Here is a 13,011-nt window from a genome sequence, read left to right on the forward strand (position 1 = left end):
CAAGGCTAACAGCATCGACACCTTCCATGTGAGATATTTTAAGTCCACAGTGGAAAGTGGTTCAAACCAATGTGACTTTAGAAAACTCAACACCACATTGAGATCCCAAGGTGCCACTGGAGGCACAAAAGGAGGCTGTATGTGCAGTACCCCTTTTACAAATGTCTGAACTTCAGGTACTGAAGCCAGTTCTTTCTGGAAGAAAATCGACAGGGCCGAAATTTGAACCTTAATGGACCCTAATTTTAGGCCCATAGACAGTCCTGTTTGCAGGAAATGAAGGAAACGACCCAGTTGAAATTCCTCTGTAGGGGCCTTCTTGGCCTCACACCACGCAACATATTTACGCCAAATGCGGTGATAATGTTTTGCGGTTACGTCCTTCCTGGCTTTGACCAGAGTAGGAATGACTTCTTCAGGAATGCCTTTTTCCCTCAGGATCCGGCGTTCAACCGCCATGCCGTCAAACGCAGCCGCGGTAAGTCTTGGAACAGACAAGGCCCCTGCAGTAGCAGGTCCTTTCTTAGAGGTAGAGGCCACGGTTCGTCCGTGAGCATCTCTTGAAGTTCCGGGTACCAAGTCCTTCTTGGCCAATCCGGAACCACGAGTATAGTTCTTACTCCTCTCCTTCTTATGATTCTCAGTACTTTTGGTATGAGAGGCAGAGGAGGGAACACATACACTGACTGGTACACCCACGGCGTTACCAGAGCGTCCACTGCTATTGCCTGAGGGTCCCTTGACCTGACGCAATATCTGTCCAGTTTTTTGTTTAGACGTGACGCCATCATGACTTAGGGCATTGTAAATGGCCCTTAGTTCCAGAATGTTTATATGAAGAGATGTTTCCATGCTTGACCACAAGCCCTGGAAATTCCTTCCCTGTGTGACTGCTCCCCAGCCTCTCAGGCTGGCATCCGTGGTTACCAGGATCCAATCCTGAATGCCAAATCTGCGGCCCTCTAGTAGATGAGCACTCTGCAGCCACCACAGGAGAGACACCCTTGTCCTTGGCGACAGGGTTATCCGCTGATGCATCTGCAGATGCGATCCGGACCATTTGTCCAGTAGATCCCACTGAAACGTTCTTGCATGGAATCTTCCGAATGGAATCGCTTCGTAAGAAGCCACCATTTTTCCCAGGACCCTCGTGCACTGATGCACTGAGACCTGGCCTGGTTTTAGGAGGTTCCTGACTAGCTCGGATAACTCCCTGGCCTTCTCCTCCGGGAGAAACACCTTCTTCTGGACTGTGTCCAGAATCATTCCTAGGAACAGTAGACGTGTCGTTGGAATCAGCTGCGATTTTGGAATATTTAGAATCCACCCGTGCTGACGTAACACTACCTGAGATAGTGCTACTCCGACTTCTAACTGTTCCCTGGATCTTGCCCTTATCAGGAGATCGTCCAAGTAAGGGATAATTAAAATGCCTTTTCTTCGTAGAAGAATCATCATTTCGGCCATTACCTTGGTAAAGACCCGAGGTGCCGTGGACAATCCAAACGGCAGCGTCTGAAACTGATAATGACAGTTTTGTACTACAAACCTGAGGTACCCTTGGTGAGAAGGGTATATTGGGACGTGGAGATAAGCATCTTTGATGTCCAGAGACACCATATAGTCCCCTTCTTCCAGGTTCGCTATCACTGCTCTGAGTGACTCCATCCTTGAATTTGAACCTTTTTATGTAAGTGTTCAAGGATTTCAGATTTAAAATTGGTCTCACCGAGCCGTCCGGCTTCGGTACCACAAACAGCGTGGAATAATACCCCTTTCCTTGTTGCAGGAGGGGTACCTTGATTATCACCTGCTGGGAATACAGCTTGTGAATGGCTTCCAAAACTGCCTCCCTGTCGGAGGGAGACTTTGGTAAAGCAGACTTCAGGAACCGACGAGGGGGAAACGCCTCGAATTCCAGTTTGTACCCCTGCGATACTACCTGTAGAATCCAGGGATCCACTTGCGAGTGAGCCCACTGCGCGTTGAAATTCTTGAGACGGGCCCCCACCATATCTGAGTCTGCTTGTAAAGCCCCAGCGTCATGCTGAAGACTTGGCAGAAGCAGGGGAGGGCTTCTGCTCCTGGGAAGCGGCTGCATGGTGCAGTCTTTTTCCTCTTCCTCTGCCCCGGGGCAGAAAGGAGTGGCCTTTTGCTCGCTTGTACTTATGGGAACGAAAGGACTGAGTTTGAAAAGACGGTGTCTTTTTCTGCTGATGTGAAGTGACCTGGGGTAAAAAGGTGGATTTTCCAGCCGTTGCCGTGGCCACCAGGTCCGATAGACCAGCCCCAAATAACTCCTCCCCTTTATACGGCAATACTTCCATGTGCCGTTTGGAATCCGCATCCCCTGACCACTGTCGCGTCCATAACGCTCTTCTGGCAGAGATGGACATAGCACTTACTCTTGATGCCAGGGTGCAAATATCCCTCTGTGCATCACGCATATATAGTAATGCATCCTTTAAATGTTCTATAGTTAACAAAATATTGTCCCTATCCAGGGTATCAATATTCTCAGTCAGGGAATCCGACCATGCGACTCCAGCACTGCACATCCAGGCTGAGGCGATTGCTGGTCGCAGTATAACACCAGTATGTGTGTATATACTTTTTAGGATATTTTCCAGCCTTCTATCAGCTGGTTCTTTGAGGGTGGCCGTATCAGGAGACGGTAACGCTACTTGTTTAGATAAACGTGTGAGCGCCTTATCTACCCTAGGGGGTGTTTCCCAACGCGCCCTAACCTCTGGCGGGAAGGGATATAATGCTAATAATTTTTTAGAAATTAGCTGTTTTTTATTGGGGGAAACCCACGCTTTATCACACACCTCATTTATTTCCTCTGACTCAGGAAAAACTATTGGTAGTTTTTTCACACCCCACATAATACCCTTCTTTGTGGTACTTGTAGTGTCAGAAAGGTTCAATGCCTCTTTCATTGCCGTGATCATGTAACGTGTGGCCCTACTGGACATTACGTTTGTCTCGTCACCGTCGACACTAGACTCAGTATCTGTGTCAGGGTCTGTGTCGACCCACTGAGGTAACGGGCGTTTTAGCGCCCCTGACGGTGTCTGAGACGCCTGGACAGGCACTAATTGATTTGCCGGCTGTCTCATGTCGTCAACAGTTTTTTGCAAATTGCTGACATTATCACTTAATTGTTTAAATACAATCATCCAGTCAGGTGTCGACTCCCTAGGGGGTGACATCACCAACACAGGCAACTGCTCCGCCTCCACATCATTTTCCTCCTCATACATGTCGACACACGCGTACCGACACACAGCACACACACCGGGAATGCTCTGATAGAGGACAGGACCCCACTTAGCCCTTTGGAGAGACAGAGGGAGAGTCTGCCAGCACACACCCAGCGCTATATATATATATACAGGGATAACCTTATATAAGTGTTATTCCCTTATAGCTGCTGTTATTATCGTTATTTGCTGCCAAAAATGCCCCCCCTTCTCTTTTTTACCCTGATTCTGAAGCAGGACTGCAGGGGAGAGTCAGGGAGCCGTCCTTCCAGCGGAGCTGTGAGGGAAAATGGCGCTTGTGTGCTGAGGAGATAGGCTCCGCCCCTTCACGACGTCCTTATCTCCCGCTTTTTTGTGTAAAAATGGCAGGGGTTAAAATACATCCGTATAGCCCAGGAGCTATATGTGATGTATTCTTTTTTGCCACCTAAGGTATATACTGTTATATTGCGTCTCAGGGCGCTCCCCCCCAGCGCCCTGCACCCTCAGTGACCGGAGTGTGAAGTGTGCTGAGAGCAATGGCGCACAGCTGCGGTGCTGTGCGCTACCTTAGTCTGAAGACAGGATGTCTTCTGCCGCCGATTTCACCGGACCTCTTCGTCTCTTCTGGCTCTGTAAGGGGGACGGCGGCGCGGCTCCGGTGACCCATCCAGGCTGAACCTGTGATCGTCCCTCTGGAGCTAATGTCCAGTAGCCTAAGAAACCCGATCCACTCTGCACTCAGGTGAGTCCGTTTCTTCTCCCCTTAGTCCCACGATGCAGTGAGCCTGTTGCCAGCAGGACTCACTGAAAATAAAAAAACCTAAACTAAACTTTTATTCTAAGCAGCTCAGGAGAGCCACCTAGATTGCACCCTTCTCGGCCGGGCACAAAAATCTAACTGAGGCTTGGAGGAGGGTCATAGGGGGAGGAGCCAGTGCACACCACCTGATCCTTAAGCTTTTATTTTGTGCCCTGTCTCCTGCGGAGCCGCTATTCCCCATGGTCCTTACGGAGTCCCAGCATCCACTAGGACGTCAGAGAAAACAATTATGTAACAAAACTGGGTAATATCAAACAGTCATAGAGGTAGGAGGGCCCTGCTTGCAAGCTTACAATCTATAGGGAAATAGGCATGGATACACAAGGAAAGGTGCTATCTATTGCAGAGTTGTCCACCAGATTCCAAAGGTTCTTGGTGGGCTGTATGATATGGTCATACGGCAATGATGAATCGGGGTCGGGAGGAAGGGAAAGTGAAGAATGAGAAGACTTGAGAGGATATGTGTGGATTGTACAGAGTGGATGCAATTTGATGGGAAGGTTTATGAAAGTTATGTGAGCGGTTCTGGAATGTGATAAGCTGCCTGAAGAGGTGAGTTTTCAGGGAACGCTTGAAGGTTTGGAGACTAGAGGAAAGTCTTATTGTGCGTGGTAGGGCATTCCACAGTGGGTGCAGCCCGAAGAAAGTCCTGGCAATGCACGATCCGTGCTAACCTGCCCACCGGGGCAGTGTTCTGTTGATCAATAACATGTCATTATAACTTGGTAATTACTGGTGTCTCTTTTATGTGGTTATAACATACAGGTTTTTATTCCTTTTTAAATAAAACCAATAAATTTAACTTATACAGTGTATTTACCTATTTACCACTCATGCATTTAGTTTCACATAGCATGTGCAGGACGTGTAATATGCAGTCTGCAGAATGATAGTCGCCTTCTCCCTCCTCTAATCAGTGATTCACAGATGAACGGAAACTAGAATAATTGCAGATGAGATTCTTGCAATAGCCCATCCCTGTAGAATTTGTTTTCTAAAATCAAATCTCTTATCACCCGTTAACAATAACAGTGATGTGCGTTTGTTACATTAGTGCGGTGCAACTTAAACAGACTCTTTATTAAGCTACAAATAAATGGATCGGTAAAGTGTACAAAAGGCTTGTTCCAGCATAGGCTACCTTACTGTAGGGAAATGTGGAAATGTAGTGTTAGGACTGCTGATATCGGAGAAGCCGTGAAGTGGCTCAGCAGCTAAACATGTGTTTGCAAACATGTGTGACTAATTCTCTGAATTTCTATTACCAGGTAGGTTCAGGTATGGTTACAGGTAATTTTTAGTGTGCTGAAGGGAAATTTAGGGGTGGGGATTTGCACCCCCCCCCCTCTCTGTCTGTGACCCCTCCCCCCTTTCCAGCACCTGATACATAATTATCTCCAGGAATGACCGAGCAACTGCCATTGTTCGTCTGCAAATGTATCATTGCTTCAGAATATTTTCCCTTTAAATTCTGGATCCCGGCTGCTGTGTCCGAGCTGACGATCTGTAGGGTACTCATGGGACCCTCACGTCTCCCAGCTAATTATCATTTGTGCTAATTAGATGAAGAGCAATTATAATCCTATTTTTCCGCTGGGACACAGAAAATTTTGCTCCTTTTTTTTTTTTTTTTTTTTTTTTTGGTATTAACACTCTACTTACCAAGGAGAATAGAAAGATGTAGCTACAACACTGACGAGGTCAAAGTATCCCCCCCAAAAATAATAATTATACCTACATATGACTTAAACATCATGAACGTAGCTTCTGCTGACGCGCGATATGTCTCTGTGCTTACAATGTGCATGCGTGGGACAAAACTGCACAATAAGACGGTGAGCTGTTCCGCGGCAAGTCATCCGGTTATTTTGTGTTTCTTGAAATGGACAGTTTTTTGCTGGAGGCCGTTTCATGCTCCACATCCAGATGAGAGAGCTGTACGTCTGTGACGCGTGTCCCTTTCATGCCTGAGCTGAGCGCAGTAAGGCAGATGTGCCGCGACAATTCCTTGTGCTAATATTGTGTCATCTCGTCCCCAGGTCGCCGCAGCTCCCTGGTGGCTCCCGGTTAAAGGGGCAGACTGGAGGCACCCGGAAGGACCGGACTCTAGTATATCAGACAGGTACCCACAAAGCAGTCAGAGATACAGTGGTTAATACAATTTGGGAATCTCCGTGCCTCCGATAATTAAGAGTTTTCTACCCCAGAAAATAAATTGATTATAAAGTTAATTCACTAACCATGCACATTGGCGCAGCTGGGCTGTAGTGGTCAGGAGGGGGAAATTCTTTTAACGTTATACCAGACAGAGGCAGCCATTGCGTGCGCTGAACCAAAGTATGTGAGAGTGTAGATGATCTTGTTACACGGACCCAGTGACCGCGCTAAGGCAACACGGATGCTTTGCGGTGAGTACCGCTGCCTCCAGCTGATGCAGTATTCCTGCAAATCTATTAACTGGGGACACTGCGTCCGTAACACTGCGCCTGTGATGTCACCGGTTGTAGTACAGCGATAGGCTGTATACTCATGCCTGTTACTTCGGCTGTGGCGTGACTTGTGGACACCAGAATGTCGACAGGATCTGAATGTCGACGGTCAGAAGGTTGACATGTTCATTAGTTCTACAATCAATATGTAGACATTCATTTAGTTTGACATGGTTAAAATGTCGACCTTTATATGTCGGCACCAAAATGTCGACATGATTAATTTTTTTTGTTAATGTAGCCTAAAAAGTATTAAAAAAAACCACACGCCACATGTCGACATTTTGGTGTCGAAATTCTGAATGACATTTTAAGCATGTCGAACTAAATAAATGTCTAAATATTGATTGTCTGCTAAATGACCATGGTGGTCATTCCGAGTTTTTTGCTCGCTAGCAGTTTTTAGCAGCCGTGCAAACGCTATGCCGCCTCCCACTGGGAGTGTATTTTAGCTTAGCAGAAGTGCGAACGAAAGGATCGCAGAGCGGCTACAAAGTTTTTTTGTGCAGTTTTAGAGTAGCTCAATACCTACTCAGCGCTTGCAATGACTTCAGACTGTTCAGTTCCGGATTTGAAGTCACAAACACGCCCTGCGTTCGCCCAGCCACGCCTGCGTTTTATCGAACACTCCCTGAAAACGGTCAGTTGACACCCAGAAACGCCCACTTCCTGTCAATCACTCTGCGGCCAGCAGTGCGACTGAAAAGCTTTGCTAGACTCTGTGTGAAACTACATCGTTCGTTGTAACAGTACGTCGCACGTGCGCCTTGCGCCGCATGCGCAGAAGTGCCGTTTTTTAGCCTCATCGCTGCACAGCGAACAACTCTGAATGACCACCCATGTCAACCTACATTCAGAACCTGTTGATATCCTGAACGTCCACAAGTTGACAGTATACCGTTGGTTCACCCCGCACAATGTAAGGCCCCACTGTGCATATTTGAAATAAAACTATAATTACGTGGAGTGGGAATCCTTATCTTGTTCACCGAGCCACCTCTCATGGCAGCAGTAACTGTATAAAGATTCCATATCTAGTAGCAGTAATCCTGTAGCCTGTAATCCGCAATACGTACCACTATAAATGTATCTAGTATCCACAGCTGCTGCTGCGCTTAACCCCTGATATGATGAAATGCTGATTTGCAGGAATATCCAGGGTTGCGCTGAATAATCAGAAGGGCCGATAAAGATGTGAGACACGCTGACTCATCCGTTCTCTCTCTGGGTGACGCCGTCTCTCTTCTCCTCTTCTGTCCGTCACAGAATGGATCATCCGGTTCTGCACATCTCCTGGAACGACGCCTCCACATTCTGCGCCTGGGCCGGGAAGCGCCTCCCAACCGAGGCTGAGTGGGAGTACGCCTGTCGAGGGGGTTTGGAGAACAGGTGCGTAAGGGCGTGCTCTGAGTTTTACCTAGAACCCACGTACCATGGATGTAAGGTGCTTAGGCAATACCGTTATTATGCTGTGGTGCTTCTAGATCAGTGTTTCCCAAGCTCATTCCTCAAAGCCCCCTTACAGTCCAGGTTTTAAGGATTTCCATGCTTGAGCAGAGATGGTTAAATCAGAATGACAGTCGTACTAATAAAGGGCCTGACACAGGTGGATGCAAATGCTGTCGCTAATGCGATCCCGTGCGCAGCGGATCTGTGAAAATATGCTAATGCGGCAGCCGAGGGCATTTGTACGGATGCGCCCCCTGTCGGAATCTCTGATCCGCCGCTTACGTACAAAGACACACCATCAGCCACACATCGGACTTCTGCTTTCTCGCAGTGTCCATCGCAAGTAAGTCGCGGAGCCTTTATAACTGTATACGAAACCTGAACAGGCGCAGCGGTTCTCTGCTGAAATACTGCGTCTTATAACCTCATTTGTGGTTTAAAGTAATTTGAAAACTGCCAAATTCTGCGCCTAAATACACGGTTAGTGAATGAGCCCCACTGGGTATGACGGAGCGAGTCCTGGGAAGTGTCCGGTGATGTCTTCCAATAGCAGGTTAGATGATAATCTGCCCTTCACAAGACGTTCCCCTCTCTCTGGGCAGAACTGTGTTTTGCACATAGACAGTCTAAAAATAGGAACATATTTCCCACATAACGCAGGAAGGGATCATTGCAATTCCTATAACCGTCCAATTATTGTCATCATTACCAATATCCTTACTAAGCAAATGGCTTATTCCAGAACACATTCATCTCCTGTCTGTGTTACAAATACCGGTTCAATGTGACGCTTATCAATACGTATGAATGTAATGAATTTAATAAAGCACTAATATACCAAGTCAGGTCACTAACTAATATACCAAGTCATGTCACTAATCTATCAAGTCATGTCACTAATATACCAAGTCATGTCACTAATATACCAAGTCATGTCACTAATATACCAAGTCATGTCACTAATCTATCAAGTCATGTCACTAATCTATCAAGTCATGTCACTAATATACCAAGTCATGTCACTAATATAACAAGTCACTAATATACCAAGTCATCTTACTAATATACCAAGTCATGTCACTAATATAACAAGTCACTAATATACCAAGTCATCTTACTAATATACCAAGTCACTAATATACCAAGTCATGTCACTAATATGCCAAGTCACTAATATGCCAAGTCACTAATATACCAAGTCATGTCACTAATATGCCAAGTCACTAATATACCAAGTCACGTCACTAATGTACCAAGTCATGTCACTAACTAATATACCAAGTCATGTCACTAATATACCAAGTCATGTCACTAATATACCTAGTCATGTCACTAATATACCTAGTCATGTCACTAATATACCTAGTCATGTCACTAATATGCCAAGTCACTAATATACCAAGTCACGTCACTAATATACCAAGTCATGTCACTAACTAATATACCAAGTCATGTCACTAACTAATATACCAAGTCATGTCACTAATATACCAAGTCATGTCACTAATATACCTAGTCATGTCACTAATATACCTAGTCATGTCACTAATATACCAAGTCATGTCACTAATATACCAAGTCATGTCACTAATATACCAAGTCACGTCACTAATATACCAAGTCATGTCACTAATATACCAAGTCATGTCACTAACTAATATACCAAGTCATGTCACTAATATACCAAGTCATGTCACTAACTAATATACCAAGTCATGTCACTAATATACCTAGTCATGTCACTAATATACCAAGTCATGTCACTAATATACCAAGTCATGTCACTAATATACCAAGTCATGTCACGAATATACCAAGTCATGTCACTAATATACCTAGTCATGTCACTAATATACCTAGTCATGTCACTAATATACCTAGTCATGTCACTAATATACCAAGTCATGTCACTAATATACCAAGTCATGTCACTAATATACCAAGTCATGTCACTAATATACCAAGTCATGTCACTAATATACCAAGTCATGTCACTAATATACCAAGTCATGTCACTAATATACCAAGTCATGTCACTAATATACCAAGTCATGTCACTAATATACCAAGTCATCTTACTAATATACCAAGTCACTAATATACCAAGTCATGTCAATAATATGCCAAGTCACGTCACTAATATACCAAGTCACTTCACTAATATACCAAGTCATGTCACTAATATACCAAGTCATGTCACTAATATACCAAGTCATGTCACTAATATACCAAGTCATGTCACTAACTAATATACCAAGTCATGTCACTAATATACCAAGTCATGTCACTAATATACCAAGTCATGTCACTAATATACCAAGTCATGTCACTAATATACCAAGTCATGTCACTAACTAATATACCAAGTCATGTCACTAACTAATATACCAAGTCATGTCACTAACTAATATACCAAGTCATGTCACTAATATACCAAGTCATGTCACTAATATACCAAGTCATGTCACTAATATACCAAGTCATGTCACTAACTAATATACCAAGTCATGTCACTAACTAATATACCAAGTCATGTCACTAACTAATATACCAAGTCATGTCACTAATATACCAAGTCATGTCACTAATATACCAAGTCATGTCACTAATATACCAAGTCATGTCACTAATATACCAAGTCATGTCACTAATATACCAAGTCATGTCACTAATATACCAAGTCATGTCACTAATATACCAAGTCATGTCACTAACTAATATACCAAGTCATGTCACTAACTAATATACCAAGTCATGTCACTAACTAATATACCAAGTCATGTCACTAACTAATATACCAAGTCATGTCACTAACTAATATACCAAGTCATGTCACTAACTAATATACCAAGTCATGTCACTAACTAATATACCAAGTCATGTCACTAACTAATATACCAAGTCACTAACTAATCTACCAAGTCAAGTCACTAATATACCAAGTCAGGTCACTAACTAATATACCAAGTCATGTCACTAATATACCAAGTCATGTCACTAATATACCAAGTCACGTCACTAATATACCTAGTCACGTCACTAATATACCTAGTCATGTCACTAATATACCAAGTCACGTCACTAATATACCTAGTCACGTCACTAATATACCTAGTCACGTCACTAATATACCTAGTCACGTCACTAATATACCTAGTCACGTCACTAATATACCTAGTCATGTCACTAATATACCTAGTCATGTCACTAATATACCTAGTCATGTCACTAATATACCTAGTCATGTCACTAATATACCAAGTCATGTCACTAATATACCAAGTCATGTCACTAACTAATATACCAAGTCATGTCACTAACTAATATACCAAGTCATGTCACTAATATACCAAGTCACTAATATACCAAGTAATGTCACTAATATACCAAGTCATGTCACTAACTAATATACCAAGTCATGTCACTAATATACCAAGTCATGTCACTAATATACCAAGTCACGTCACTAATATACCAAGTCACGTCACTAATATACCAAGTCATGTCACTAATATACCAAGTCATGTCACTAATATACCAAGTCATGTCACTAATATACCAAGTCATGTCACTAATATACCAAGTCACGTCACTAATATAGAATGAAAATAGAGGCGCTCATGAGAAACACATACCAAAATATCACAGGTTCAGTATCAGCCAAGGAATAAATAATCAAAATAATAAAGAAATATAAAATATATATATTTATTAATAGTAATATATAAAAATACTATTTCATAATGGATAATTCAATATTCTATATGGTTTTAGCAAGATATATCAGATACAGAAAAATTTGCATAAATTGTCTAAATCCTAATAGTATGTTAAAATACTTGAAGAATCACTGAACTGTACGGTTCAAAGAGTGTGTGTCAGAATGTTGCAGTCTCGTATAGAAACACTGTTGCCACAGCTGCTAAACGTGAATCCTGAATGTATCACATTGACTGCACAAAATAATTGATAGTCAGCATGGATAAATATGTGAAATACCTCTCCACAGGGGCTTGTGAACCCGAGCGTCCCCGGGTGAGTCCAAAAGTTGCCCCGTAAGTGAGGAAGCTGGAGGGTACGTGGAATCTCTGGATCTTTCGACCAGCTGCACGAGTTGTTTGGTTACCCTGCTTGTTGCACCTTGCAGGTGCTTTGTGCGGGTGATTGTGAACGGCAGATTATGTGGCTGCTGGATCGGGTGATGCTTAGAGCCCAGGTGTAGATATGCGTACCTTCCAAGCTACCTGGACGTGCACCGTCCGCCGGTAGAGACCAAGGTGGAGAACGCTGGAAGTGATTGCCGTATCCGTGCGGCGTCTGCAGCTGATCGTGCGGCCACGTATAAAGCCGTCCACGGCTGTTGTTAGTTTTCAAAAAAGGGGGAGGAGCTGTAGACGCCGCACGGATACGGCAATCATTTCCAGCGTTCTCCACCTTGGTCTCTACCGGCGGACGGTGCACGTCCAGGTAGCTTGGAAGGTACGCATATCTACACCTGGGCTCTAAGCATCACCCGATCCAGCAGCCACATAATCTGCCGTTCACAATCACCCGCACAAAGCACCTGCAAGGTGCAACAAGCAGGGTAACCAAACAACTCGTGCAGCTGGTCGAAAGATCCAGAGATTCCACGTACCCTCCAGCTTCCTCACTTACGGGGCAACTTTTGGACTCACCCGGGGACGCTCGGGTTCACAAGCCCCTGTGGAGAGGTATTTCACATATTTATCCATGCTGACTATCAATTATTTTGTGCAGTCAATGTGATACATTCAGGATTCACGTTTAGCAGCTGTGGCAACAGTGTTTCTATAAGAGACTGCAACATTCTGACACACACTCTTTGAACCGTACAGTTCAGTGATTCTTCAAGTATTTTAACATACTATTAGGATTTAGACAATTTATGCAAATTTTTCTGTATCTGATATATCTTGCTAAAACCATATAGAATATTGAATTATCCATTATGAAATAGTATTTTTATATATTACTATTAATAAAT

The 13,011-nt window shown here is 43.9% G+C and overlaps 1 protein-coding gene across 4 annotated transcripts in view; it reads left to right on the top strand.

Moving 5' to 3' along the window:
* SUMF1 (sulfatase modifying factor 1) overlaps positions 1-13,011 on the top strand; it is a 47,015-nt gene that overhangs the window by 18,560 nt on the left and 15,444 nt on the right. For all 4 annotated transcript variants that reach the window (XM_063941295.1, XM_063941293.1, XM_063941294.1 and 1 more), the window contains 2 exons: positions 6,108-6,190; positions 7,824-7,946. In XM_063941295.1, coding sequence (XP_063797365.1) covers positions 6,108-6,190; positions 7,824-7,946 — 206 coding nt within the window. The remainder of the gene's footprint in view (positions 1-6,107; positions 6,191-7,823; positions 7,947-13,011) is intronic.

Source organism: Pseudophryne corroboree, chromosome 9, assembly GCF_028390025.1.
Source record: "Pseudophryne corroboree isolate aPseCor3 chromosome 9, aPseCor3.hap2, whole genome shotgun sequence".
NCBI lineage: Eukaryota > Metazoa > Chordata > Amphibia > Anura > Myobatrachidae > Pseudophryne > Pseudophryne corroboree.